Source organism: Epinephelus fuscoguttatus, linkage group LG3 (assembly GCF_011397635.1).
Source record: "Epinephelus fuscoguttatus linkage group LG3, E.fuscoguttatus.final_Chr_v1".
In the NCBI taxonomy this organism is placed as follows: domain Eukaryota; kingdom Metazoa; phylum Chordata; class Actinopteri; order Perciformes; family Serranidae; genus Epinephelus; species Epinephelus fuscoguttatus.
Window position 1 is genome coordinate 22,644,739 of NC_064754.1, and position 13,890 is coordinate 22,658,628.

Below are 13,890 nucleotides of genomic sequence, written 5' to 3' on the forward strand. Positions count from 1 at the left end.
CAACCACTGAGGTCCCAAAGTGCTGTACAGAGAAAATAATAAGCACTATAAAATACACAGTTCACACAGTACCTTTGCGATATGTTTCTATGCAAATGTATGAGAGGTGGCAAACAGTCTATAGCAACCAGCAAACACTGGGGCTGAAAGTGAGGCTAACACGGAGGTGGCAAAAACTGCAATTCTTTGACTGGCCACTTGAGGCAGGCTTCAGAAGCCAGTCAATTCCCATAAACCCCCATTTTAAAATGCCCAACTTTACAGCAGAAATAAACATGTTTACAGCCTGGTACAAAAACAGTTCTGGTCTCTTTTGGCTAATTTCTCTCTTAATGACAACTGTAGGGGGGTGAATTTCATAACACTCACCCGTTTACATTTTATTAAGGCTTCAAGTTGCACATAAGGGGCAAGCCGTTTTGAGTGACAGGCTGTCTGCCAACAGTGATTTCAGTTTCTCAGCCAGATCCACCCCTTGCTCCTTTACAGCTCCAGCCTCTCATCAAAATATGATCACACCTGGCTTCAAAAAAAAAAAAAAAATAGATGGCAATGGCCAAAGTGCCAAACTAGTGGCTTCAAAACAGGAGCCTACAAACCAGTGAGTGACACCACTAAAGCTATGTCTATTATCAGTTATGACTCTGTAAGGCTGTCTTAGGCACAGTGGTGCTCTTAGCTAAATAGCATAGTATAGCCTAATGTTTACCATATTAGTTTATTGTGTTAGAATGCTAACCTTTGCTAATTAGCACTGAACAAAAAGTACACCTCAGGCTGATGGGAATATCATTAATATTGCAGATAGTTAATCACAAACTATTATATTAGAGAAATTGAACAAACTGGACACTTTGACTTGAGGACCCCTTAAAAAGGAAGGGAATCAATCGATCAAGTGATCAAAATTCATTCTGTGGAGCCTGGTTTCACTCCGAAATTGTCGAAACTTGCGGCGTCAGAAACCAAAGAAAAAGGTGTCCTTTAATGGTGGCACGATACGTGGCCGGTTGCTGGTATAGTTTTACAACGCCCAGTCAGGGGGAAACACGGCGGGACAAGGACAAAATTTATAGGCCACCAAAGTCGGACTGAGGTGGGCAGGAAGGGAGGTGGATGGGTCCAATAAACACCGTCTTTCACCCAGGAGAGTGGGGATTCGGGTCCTGTAAGACTCTAAAGCCAAACCCTGTTCTTTTTTCCTAAACCCAACCACGTGCCTTTGTTGTTGAAGGAAAAAAAAAGTCAATTCACGTGTTGTACCAATGTAATGCATTTATTTTCAAAGAGACTGTACGTAAATGTTAAATTTCCTGTGAAAACAGAAGTGTAATTTGAAAGAAGACAATGCATGTAACAGGCAGAACTTGACACGGTGTCCCGGAACGTCAACAAGCAATGCACCCAGGGTACCTTGCACATCCTATGTGGACTCGGAAAGTCCATGACCAAAACGTCAATATGAGTAAGAATGTGTTGTTCAGAGGGGAATATGAATGTGTGTACCAAATTTCAGTGCAATCCATTTTATAGTTGTTGAGGGATTTCATTTAAAGTTATAAATGTGGACCTCATGTTGGTGATAGAGTTGGTTGATATTTCAGTCTGGGCCAAAGTGGCTGACCAACAGACAGACAGACAGACAGACAGACAGACAGACAGACGGATACATCAGCATGGCCATCCATAACGCCATGCCACCAGCATGGCTAAAAACCTAATCAGTCGAGAACAGATGGAGGTTGAATTTCTGATTCAAACATATGTAAGAAATCATAGCAACATGACTTTTAAGGGACTGAATCCAATTTTTACAGCTATTTGGAAAAGACTTTTTGTTCCATTCACATTCATAGATTAATACTGAGTACAATAATGGCTAAAAGTCCTTTTTTTTTTTTTTCAGCTCCACAGATGAATTCCGCTGAACCCACAACTTCGTGTAGGCCACCTCTAAGAACGCTCGGAGACAACTTTAGGTGGACTTATGAACTGTGAGGTGTGAGGTAGTGGTTTGCCTGCTTGGAATGGAAAAATTGAAAAAGCACAAACGGAGCTCTGTCATCAGTCCTGTTGTGTATGCTCATGATTATGATGCTGAGTTATAAGGCAAACAATGCAGAAACAGAATGGACAGGGAGAACAGAGTAAACTTTCAACATCTCCTCAGTCTGGGAAACAGTGGAGACGGCAATGAGAGCTTGCAGAGCTCCAGACTCATGTTGTTGATCCTTATGTGGTCACACGCAAAACCTAACCATCATCCTCTGGGATATCCTCTCGGAGGGTCAGACGCTGAGTGCATGAGAATTCCCCCACTGACCCTGCAGAAATAAAAGGACAAAGCAGGTGGTATCTTTTCAGGGAAATATCATGTTAATGTTTTATTTATATCAATATTGAGTTGCAAGCATGACCCTGAATGAGCCAAATTAACGCAAAGTGAGTTTTAGAGTTAATCCCCACACCTGAAATGTGATGCAATGAATGCAATAAAACCAAATTACTTTTGAGTAATGTGGAAAGCGAGTATTGCAAGAGGCAACACTTTATAAGGCTGTTTGCTTATTTCTTCATGTGTACGCATGTGTGTGTGTGTGTCTGCTCTGAGCCCCACTAGGACTCTGTCAGCTTAGAACTGCGGTCTGTCGAACTGTGATTCTCTCTAATGGTCTATCTCTCCCAGCAGATGTACTCTTCTCTGCTCCACAGCTGCATCCCACATGTTTTCACGCTGTTCGACAATGCAGTTATATTCTTTTTCTCTGCTCGGAGCTCTAGTGTTGGTGGTGGTAGTGGCAGTGGTGGTGGCAGATTCCTTCACTGCATATGGTCTCGTTCCTACCCTCCTTTACATCCAGAATACTGCAGTAGCACTTTGGCTATACTTGGTCCTGAAATGTCTCCAGCTGGGTAACGTAAAGAATGTAGAGGGTGGGGGGTCAGATCTGGCAGAGTCTGCTACGGCTTCATAGCACACACAGTCATTTCCATAATTGCCCACAATCAAACCAACCCCTCCTGGATTCCTCCCGCTCCAGATTCCTGTAGATAAGCTGAGCTGGGGCTCTGGTGAGTGCCGGAGACCCCCAAGTAAGAACAGGTGCCGCTAATGTAACTGATTTCAGATTCTCTGTGTATCCAAAAAGGGGGGGCTGTTGTTTCTCCAGTAATTGCCACGGTTGGACATTCCCTTTCGGATCGCTATCGTGTGACTTTTCTGAAGAAAAGGAATGAAAGAGGATTTGTCCCACATTTGGTTCGGTATTATCAGGAGCCAAATTAAGATGCTATGCAGTATGTGCAACTGTAGGGGCAACAAATTGCCGCGCATGGGGTCACAGCGATTGATTCACATCGTAGCCGATTTTCCACTGCCTAACACATGTGGATCTTCATTCTGTGGCTACCAGAATAAACCTTTTAGACCATATTTAGAAACAAAGTCAAACACCCATGACATAGTTTGTGATGTAACACAATATTCCCCATTTTCATAATGCCAGAGTCTTGCAGAAAATCTCCACGCTTCTCCCATAGGCTCAGTTATTCCAGAACAGAACAAAATGTAGGGATCGTTTTTCAAATATTTTAAAGACTTGGCTCGGGTACATGTGGCTGTGTAGTAACTCCAACATATGGATGGCGGTGGAAGATGCATTCAGATTCCTTATTTATGTAAAAGTATCAATGTAAAAATACTTCACAGCAAGTGAAAGTGCAAGAAAGTAAAAGAACTCAATGTGCAAAAGAATGGTAACTGTTCTGAATTATGATTGCTGATGCATGAACTTGTACAAAATATTGTATGTGGTCATGGGGGAAATCATTTTAAGTACTTCATATACTACTATACTACACATATTTTATACACTGACCATATGTTTTGCATGTAAAACCTGAATCAGCAGAGTAACTAGCTTTTAAAAAAATGTAGTGCAATATTTTCCTCTGAATGTAGTGATATAGAAGTACAGGGTGGCAGAAAATACTCAGTATAATTGTACAAAAGTACAGTTTTTGAGTAACTGTACTTAGTTACATTGCACCACTGAATGTGAAAGACTGTCAGCTGACACTAATACAATCAGAAAATGAGATTTACATAACTAATAACCAAGCTGTTAATTTGTCTACCGATTAAATAAGTGGTTGTATTTGTGGACATCATACACATGAGGCTGCAGCAGACTTGAGCAACAATCCTCTTCACTTCTGCGGTCGATGCAGCCCAGCAGCGAGCTTCCCTCCGCCTCCACTCTCCGTCCTCGGCTCTACCAGGTAACTGTTTACCTCGGCGTGGACGCGACTGTGGCCACATGCGCGCCCCCGCGAAGTCATACGTCACCGCGCTCGCTCCTCTTCTCGCGCGCTGGTTAAAAAGAAGGAGGAAAGAGCACGGGAAAACATGTGAGCGGTCTGAGGACTTTAGTGAGAGACAACTTTTATGTCTTCTATGTTTTTTTTTTGACCCCGTGCATGCACAAACCGCCGTGCTGTGCTTAAAAAGGAATTACATCTGAAGGGACGTCACGGCTCTTTTGCAGTTCACGGTGTTTTTGACTTTTTTGTGTTCATCAGGATAAATTGGTGTTATTGTTTTGCTTTTATTTTATTTTTTTATTTTGTATTTCTGAGTTGTAGGCTACTAGTATATAAGCAAAAGCAACATTAATTTATTTTAAAACACACTTCTGTATCGCAGTGAGGCAGTTTCAGGACACCTGTTCTGACAGGACATTTTTAATTTTCTTGTAATTGGCTTCTGCTACTTGGAGAAATATAACCCACAATAAAAACACAGACTATCCAATTATATAGCAATTTAACCTCACTCTTTTTCTCCAAAAGGGAGGCAGATCTTGTTTTTTATTATTGTGTTTTCCTATATTTTTGTTAATTTTATGATTTTTTGAAACTATGAAGAATTTGCAATTTGTGCTCGTCCTGGCCATCGCGGTCAGCGTGTGGGAATGTGGAGACGCAAAATTCGGCGAGAGGGGAGAGATCAGCCCCAGGAGGAGAAGATGTTACGACGGAAGCTTGCCCAAGCGGCTGAAGAAAAGGGAGCGAAAAGTGTTGCTTGACGGCAGCAGCAGTGGAGAAGTTTGCCACAGGTTGTATCCTCGTGTGTCCTGCTGTCCCACCAGGAGAGCCGCCTATCAGATCCTGCACCGCAGGGATGCCAGGGTAGGTTAATGTCCGTGCACAACGTGCATTTTCTTCACATTAAAGGAGCTGGGGTTTTTTTACAGCTTAAAACGCCTCAGGAGATGCGTTTACAGCCCTTGTGTATTGTCATGCTGCCTCTTGGTGCCGACAGCTGAATTTGGGGATTGTCGGGAGAATCAGCCCTGGGCTATGCATTGCCTCTGAGTGTCCTGATGTTAAAGTCTTATTGTAACATACCGTGTTTTGTATGTGACCTAACCATGCCTTTGTGTTTTTTTATATTATATTCGGGTAATACATAACTGATTGACTCGCCCTGCAACACTTGCATGTGTAATATGCACTGCATGTGTGTATTGTTTATGTTTTTAGTCTCGTAGGACATCGCTATATCCGTACATAGCAACTTATTATGCTCGTATAGTGTCCGTTTATCTTTTATGTTCTTCTTTTCTTTTCTTTATTTGCTCACCAGGTCAGAAATCAAATGAATTTCCATGTTTCGAGGACACATTTTTGTTTTACTCAATCTGGTGCAACTCAATTCAGCTGTCCAGTGCGCTTCGGCGTTACCATGGTAATCACTCTTCGATTTACGTTACTTCTCGCTACAGTCAACTGTCAGGAGAAACGGGTACTTGCTAAAGTGTTGAACCGTAAACCCGGAAAGGTAGGAGCCCGGTTGTACCTTTCAATCCACCGTCGACCGTTGTTTACCGAAGCTGGGAGCTGGTAGTAAACTGTTTTCTTGTCGTCTGTTTGACAGCCGTTAGGTCGCAGCGGTTTTTCGGCGTTAACGTCGCGACAGGAATTTGTAAAGCTAGCTAACGTTGTAACGTCAGGGGGGAAAAGTTCCGTAAAATGTTCTGGACTCGCGCTTTTACGTAACACTCATTGACGTTACAACTAAAGAGGTAAAAGAAGTGTAAAAATGTCGTGTAAGTTAGGGTTTTAAATGTTCAGTTTCCGTAGGGGGGAGGCAGGAAAAAGGGGCGACTGTATGCCCCCAGCTTGTAGCGGATTCCGTTGGATCCGTACCGGGCCATTCTCATGTAAACCACTCCTCGAATCATTCAGTGGCTGGGTGGTATCTTACTTTGTGTTGCGACAAAAAGCCATATTGCATCATTTAATTTGCTCAAGTCATGCAAATAAGAGGGGGGGAAACTGAATAGGACGAACTCGACTTCTCCTCCTCCCCACTACACTGCCCACACACGGAGCCCTTTCTGATTATGGCAAAAGAATAACAACAACACCATTGTGTTTGTTAGTTTCACTAATGGGAGAAGCTGGAGAACATCACTCTCCCCCAGTCATCGGCCCTGTCCAAGTGTTAATGCCTTTGAGAGGGTGTGTGTCCTTCAGTATATCCCCCTGCCAACCAACTTACACCTATTCCCTGAGGACAAGTGTTTTGTTAAAGCTTAGCATTGCCTACATCAGTGCTCTCCCCCTCTCTTGCTCCCAGTCTCTCTGACCATATGAGGTTTGCAGGGTGTCACTGATTTATTGCAGTTGAAAGACAAGTGATTTTTTTTTTTTTTTTTGTCCAAGTGTGGCATTGTATATTAATATATTTGTTCCGGCAATTTCATTGGCAAAAGCTATTATGCAGATGCTCTCCTAGAAAGAAGTAATCCTGTTAACAGCTGTTCTCCCACATGAAGCTATGCATTGCAGCTTGGTGTGACGCCAACTTTAGAACATGTAATGTAAACATCTGAAATAAGCCTGGGAATACGTTAATGACAATTTTATTTTCTTATGCTGCTATTGCACCATGTTTATTTGATTATGGCTCTATTCTTGACCCGCTTTAGCGTGTCCTCAGCAAAAGTGCAACAGCTGAGCCTAGTTGCCATTTTCTCCCTGCTTTTGAGGAACGTACTCACCGAGATTCAGCAAAAGACAACAAACAAAGGTCCACTTGTTCTGGTTTGGATGATGGCAACATTGGAGCCCATCCCAGCAACATATGGACACAGGGCATGGCTGAGAGCACACAAATGCTACTCTCCGTGGACCTTGTGCCAGCCCATGGCACACAGAATCAATGGGCAATTTAGAGCAGGAGGGCAGGCATGCCCACAGCACTGCATGGCATGAGTTTTGAGGGCACGCAGACAGAGGAACACACCACACATACGGAGTCATAGCCAGGCTGGAGCTCCCTTTTTGAGGAAAACGTCAACAGTTAGATAAAATATAGAACAAAAGTGGGATTCAGATCTGAGTTTATAGACTGCAATTTCTTTTTCTTCTTCAGTTTGTCCGTTACACCACCTCTTGTGATGAGAGATTTTCTGTATGTGTTAGTTTATCTTTCAGGTAGGCTCTCAAGGTTTTGCCAGATGTTCTGCCACCTGTTGGGTAAACACAGCTCTGAATAACTTCTAAACACAAAATCTTTTCCCCAGTTGCAGTTTGTTCTGCAGTCTGAGTGAAGTGTAAGGCATCCATATGTTGGCCTTGGGTCCGCTGGTCTAATTGACTTCGACAGACTGCTAATTTGTTGATACCAGAGTGGGAATGATGTGCCTGTCTATCTCTAAATTGGTGTTTACACATGGACCTCACACAAAGCAAAGCACTACCAGCCTGCCTGCCTGCCTGCCTGGCTGCCCAAGCAGCGCTGCTCTTGACCTAAAACAGATTACATTGTGCTTTATTACAGCTAATTTGTTATGTAAATAATCCTGCTAATTTCTTTTGGATTAACTCTTTGTGTACTTTTGCGTAATGACCCCAAGTCTGGCTTTGAGGCTGTTATTTGGCTTCATTCATTTCATGCTCCGGGATCTGTCAGACATTGGGAATTGTAATTTGACTTTAACTGTTTATGAACTTGGGTAAGTAAGCAGTGAATGAGATGATTTCTTTGTTTATTTCTCCAAACAGACAGGGTGTTCCAACCTCAATGTTTAACAAATTGGCATCAAAGGATATAGGATTGGATATGACAGAACATGTTGTTAGGATAGGAAAGAAATTTGAAAACATAAGTGCACCTCAGCTTAAAAATTCCCATTTGCAAGACTTTGTTGTAATTCAGTGTGTGCACATGGGATTGTAAAAACTCTAAAGAAATGTTTCAGTGGGAAAATGAGAAAAAAGGCTATACCACCACAACCAGTGAAAATTTGGAGTGTCTTTGCAGTGTGAATGGTGTGAACGTTCATGCAGATCGTGGCAGAGATGCTGCAGACTTTCACACTGTGCAAGTGACTGTCTGTCACCCTCCTCATTCTTCATTCTACAGATGATGCTGGGAAAAAAAAAGAAAGTTGCCGTGCGAACAAACTGTTCAGCACAATACCAACCCTAACAATAACTAACCGCATGTCAAATCTGCAGATCATGTAGAATATAAACAGACTACATAATGACATTGATGTTTTGCTAATGATGTGGTGTGTGAAGTAATGGGTTTAGGACATCTTGTGCCAGCAAGAGAGTATGTCGCTTTGCATTCGTCATATGGGAGAACGATGTTGTTAACGTACAGTCATTATCTGAATGTGTTGTTGTTGTTACTTTAAAGCATTCGTGCTAAGCAGAAACCACCATCTTTCTGCGGGGTACCTGGGGTGAGATTGGCTAATTTAGGGCTTTTAAGTGGTGAGGCATGGAAAGTAGTTAGGCATCTCTGTGTGTTATTGTAGTAATGATCTAAACATCTAATCAGAACCATTCATTTTACACATTACATAGGCTGATCTGTAGCCTGCGTATTGAAAAAGTTAGGTAAAATCTTTTAAAGGTTAATATTTGCCTTTAAAATGTAATCTGGGCTCACTGAAATCATTTGGAAACATCTCAAATTAAGTCATCTTGAGTTGTCAGGAATTTATGATGACGAAGATTTTAAAGTGCACCCAACAATCTTAACTAAAGACGTAAAACTTAACAGCCCACATTTTAATCAGGCATTGGTCCTTGTTGCGTGTGGTCTCCAGATTTTCTCCACCAACAACACCGAGTGTGGACGTCTCCTGGAGGAGATCAAGTGTGCTCGCTGTTCCCCCAATGCCCAGGTGTTGTTCCACTCCTTGGACATGGATAAGATGCCACACAGGGAGCCAGACCTGCCACGGCTCTGCCAGGACTTCTGCCGCGAGTTCTACTACACCTGCAGGGGGCACATACCAGGTAATTACACAGATAATAATGACCATGAATGTGACTTGAATTATAGCTCCTGTGTGGTTACCTGGTGATACGCAAGCAAACATATACACGTGAATACAGTAAGTGAAAGCAGGCATACGTTAGGCATGCTCATTTCAGTCTCTCATACATTTGAAATGAAACTGACACCTCGAATTGTGATGAATTAAAATTCACAGCAGGCCTCATTTCTCATTGAGACTCAGCCTGCACATGTAGAACTGGCAGATTTTTGGACTTATGCAAGAAGTGGTGCGTCAGTAGTCTGGTCTGTGAATATTTATTTATCCAGCTCTTACCTCATCTGACCTCACCTCCATTTGTTGCTGAGCTTGTCTCATCCGTTTGCTTGCTCGCCGCCTTGCTCCCTGCTTTAGTGTTGCACTTCAGTGCATCAGTAAAATGACCTGCCACACACTGCCTATACAGACAAAACACCAGTTTGCTGATTAGTCTGCAGTCTGATGCAGCACATTTGGCCTAGCAAATAGCAGAGCAATATTTGTGCGTTTTTTATGATGCAGTATTCAGCCTAGCCGTATTTATGGCACCAGGTGCAGAAAGTTTTGTTCTCTTGTCTCTGTTAGATTTGTTCGGATCATGCAAGTTTATTTTAATCAGCATAAATTTGCAAACATTTGAACTGTTTTTGGAAGACCTTGAGTGTTGTAACAATACACAGATTTGAGGCATTTCCTGACATGTGAATGGAAAATATTAGATTTGCAAAGGTGGGTGTGAAAACACGCACGAACAAAAGCCGCCCCAGCCTGACCAGTCTACCGAAAAAATTGGACAGGAGCAAAATGAATTATTTTATGACCTGTTCCTGGATGCTGCTCACCAGACTCAACTCCTGGGGCTGATTCTGTATGCGGGATGCATAAGCACCCAAGCTGTGGTCTAGACATGACTGCCTGGCACCTTGCCGTCCTCAGACATAAACTGTCACTTAAAAACCTGTGTCTCATGCTCTCCCACCTGTATGTTTTCATTTGAGTAGTAAGTTCACATGAATCTAAACATTGTCGAAGTGTTGTTTTACGGGCCCCTGTCATCTTTGACTACAAGCTCTACTATGAGATGGCAGAATCTACAGAACAGGCAAAGAAACCCACTGATGCAACAGTTTTCCTTGTGGATGTGGTACTGTTAAATGATAGGAACCCCTCTGCCCTCTGAAAGCATTTGGTCTTCAGAAGAATTTCCTTTGAAGGGATGCAAGATCACAGGTACCTGTGCCTTCAGAGTGCATACCAAACATGATCAAACACTTTTGGACTGTCTTTTCTCCTCCAGCCAAGTCTTCTTCCAATCTCTGTCGCCACAAACTGATTAGATCTGCTGAGATTTGCAAACAGAGAACAGTTTCAAACACACTTGTCTGCAACCCACCCACATGGTATGCTGCAGCTCAAGTCAAATATCAAACGCATACATTCCATCTGATTCCATCCTCGTCTGCATCTAATGGCCTGCTCGCATATCTTGTACAGCACTTGAGCTACAATTGAGGTTGGCGAGTGGGACTCAGCACAGAGAGAGGGAAGAGGAAGAAGAAGGCTTGTCTGGAGTTACATTACTTGCTCATGAGCTGACAGACATATGGGCTCAGAGAGTCAAACCGAAAAAGCTCAAGAGAGGAATCCAGAGAAGAATCCCCCCCCTCCCTGTGTTCAGCGTCATGCTCCTCCCCACTCCACCCCCCCACCCCCCTCCAGCCCTCCACAGATCAGCATATGTGGTGACGAATGACACATTTATTTTTCTACAAAGGTTGTGTGTATGTAAAACTGCTGAAGTGCATCAAGATGTCAAGTACTTTGGGTGGGCCACCCAGGTTGCCTTGGAAGATAACCAGATGGAAGTATAACTTTAGCGCTGGGGAGCCGGGAATATGGACAGAGTTCTGTCTCTCCCTCTCTCTCTCCCCCTCTCTCTCTCTCTATCCCGCTCCTCGCTGTCTCTCGTTCTCTCCTGTCCTTTTTTTTCTCTTGCTCTGCTCTTCTTCTTCTCGTACTTGGTTCATACTCTTTTTTCCTGTGCGCACAGTACAATGAAGGTGGAACATACATAAATACTAAACACAAATAAATTAATTATATTGAATCCTACTACAGAGATAAATCTCTCCTATAGAGTCATCCTTTGTATAAGCCTTAACAATTGTGTTGTCATTGTAGCTCTGAATCTTATCATGCAAGGCAGTAACAGTCAGTGTAACCACAAACATGAACAGACGATATGTCCTTTACTTTTGCTAATTCAAAATAGCTGGCCAAAGGTATTAAAATGAAACAGTAGCCTTTACAGCATCCATAACTGTCGTCCTTCTCCCATGAAACTCCCCACCAGCCCTTGATTAGGCCATGTACTTAGCCCCCATTTCTCCATAAAGCCATTTATTGCCTTGACTCTCACTTCTGCATGGAGGCCTCCCACCTTCACCGTACTCCTCTTCTCTCATATCTTCTTCCCTTCTTCACTGATCCCCCCACCCTGCACCCGAGGTCCCCAACCAGCATGGTTAAGATAACTGCAGACACAAGTGAGTGGGTGGTATAGCCAGAGCTCTGTGAGTGTGTGTGTGTGTTTCTGTGTGTGTTTGATCTTCATGTTGTGTTTAGATGTTTGAGGGGATATCCTATCACCTCCAGTATTTGGTGCGGTCAGCGCTTGTGGTCGGTGTGTGGCAGAAGAGGGAGATGAAAGGAGGACAGGGAGAGTCCTGTTTGTGTTTTTATCACTGGTGTATTTGCTCTCCTCTGTCCTCTGAGGGATTGACTAAAGGAAACAATATTGGCAAGATTGTTTTTAGGTCGCCAAGGGCCTCTGAGACCCACTGCACACTTTGCTTTTTGCCGGGAATAGTGTTGTGACTGCACAGGCTGCAGGATTAGCTGTGTGTGACTGCTGTGTTTACGCAGATCACTTTTTGCTCTGGCACTCAAGCATTTTAGGTAAACCAGCAGACCAAAGGGAAATCAGGAATGATATGATGGCAGTTTTACTCTGAAATCACATGCTAAACTAGTAGACTATAGTCAGTAAGTCAAGTCAGATTTATTTTTAAAGCCCAATATTGCAAATCCCAAATGTGCCTCAAAGGGCTTCACATTCTGTACAGCCTATGAAACCCTCTATCCTTAAACCCTTGATTCGGATGAGGAAAATCTCTCCTTATAAAACACTTAAGCAAAAGTTGAATGAAAGTTGCTGAGATACAACTCAGGAAGCATTTGCAAGTACCACGTCTTTGTTAGGCACACAAGGAAAGAATATCTCTCACCCTGAAAGCATTTCTTTCTTTATTCATAATTACATGCCATATTTAACAGATTGATTATTTCATTTTCCATGCTGTGCCCACGTGTTGCTCAGTAATGCAAAACAGTCAGACTTGTTTGAAGGAAAGTGCTTGAGTGTATTCATCAAAGAACAATTATGGATGGCCATGAATTGCAGAAATAATAAAATGTTTTTGCCCTCCAATTAATTTAAACAATACAATTTTGCACAGTAAAAACTATCATCGACCATTACCACAGTATAGTACCTACACTGAAGTGACCTTTAAACATGCTGATTTTGATACTTGATAGTAAGAGATGGGACACAGTGTACCTCTTATCTTGTGTGTGCAGTCAGAATTTGAATGTCACCCTACAGATAGCCTTTTAAAGTGAACTCTTATGACATAATATTACACAATTTTTGCTACCATCATTTCAGATGTCTTCAAGTAAATATGGCCATTTCCTAGTCTTCTGTGTCAGTGTTTTTAATTTGGTTTTATTTTTCCAATGTGCAATGAAGTTTTGTTTCCGTTTATTTTTTTCGGGGTGTGTTACGGCTGTGTGAGCAGAGCCCATACACCAGCTGGATGAGGGGAATATGATTTGAAAGGTCAGGGCTCTGTCACTGAGATCAGAGACTGCAGATGGAAATCTCTGTATACCTGCTGCCTACAGATGGCTACGTAGAAAGGTAGACATCGGAAAACTTTCATATAGCACATGAGCTGTTACACGTAAGAGTTGCTTTTGGGAATCAGACAGAATGGCAAACTGGATTTTTGCTGTTTATTTAAATGTGTCTTCTGGTTAAGAATGAAAGCAAAGTGTTACTATGTTGCTGGACAGACTTTGATGAAAGACAGAGTTTTCTTTTTTTCATAGGAATCCATTAGGACCAGTCCAAAAGCATAATTTATTAAATTAGAATAATGATTGTGTAAACTTAAATTGAGAATGCAATCTTTTTACTCTCTGGAGGAGGCATAGTTCACAGCAGAGCCCTGTCTAATCTGTGATCCATTTGGTTTGGCCCAGTTTCTCTTCACTTGTTCATTTCAGCCTAGTCTAGCCAGGATTTGGTTTGGCTCATCAAGCATAACTCCAACCCTCCCCAACACACGAGCACATCACATCCTAGCTCTCTTCCTCTGTCTCTTTTGTCCTCCCTTACACATACTTGTGCATTCACACAGTTACAGTAGGGCTACGTACACTGCACACGTCACTGGCACACAGAGTTAAAGTATCATAA

At 42.6% G+C, this 13,890-nt stretch overlaps 1 protein-coding gene and 1 long non-coding RNA gene across 2 annotated transcripts in view; one reads left to right on the plus strand and one right to left on the minus strand.

The window, feature by feature from the left end:
- Positions 1-1,895: 1,895 nt before the first annotated feature.
- On the minus strand, positions 1,896-6,208 carry LOC125885977 (uncharacterized). The gene is made up of 3 exons (XR_007448958.1): positions 5,861-6,208; positions 4,174-4,372; positions 1,896-2,324 (listed from the first exon to the last, which is right to left on the minus strand). It is a non-coding gene; the product is annotated as an uncharacterized LOC125885977 (long non-coding RNA).
- Positions 4,396-13,890, plus strand: part of LOC125885976 (hedgehog interacting protein) — a 34,490-nt gene continuing 24,995 nt past the window's right edge. The window contains exons 1-2 of the mRNA XM_049571861.1: positions 4,396-5,190; positions 9,132-9,324. Of these exons, the coding sequence (XP_049427818.1) occupies positions 4,921-5,190; positions 9,132-9,324 (463 nt within the window). The 5' untranslated portion in view covers positions 4,396-4,920. The remainder of the gene's footprint in view (positions 5,191-9,131; positions 9,325-13,890) is intronic.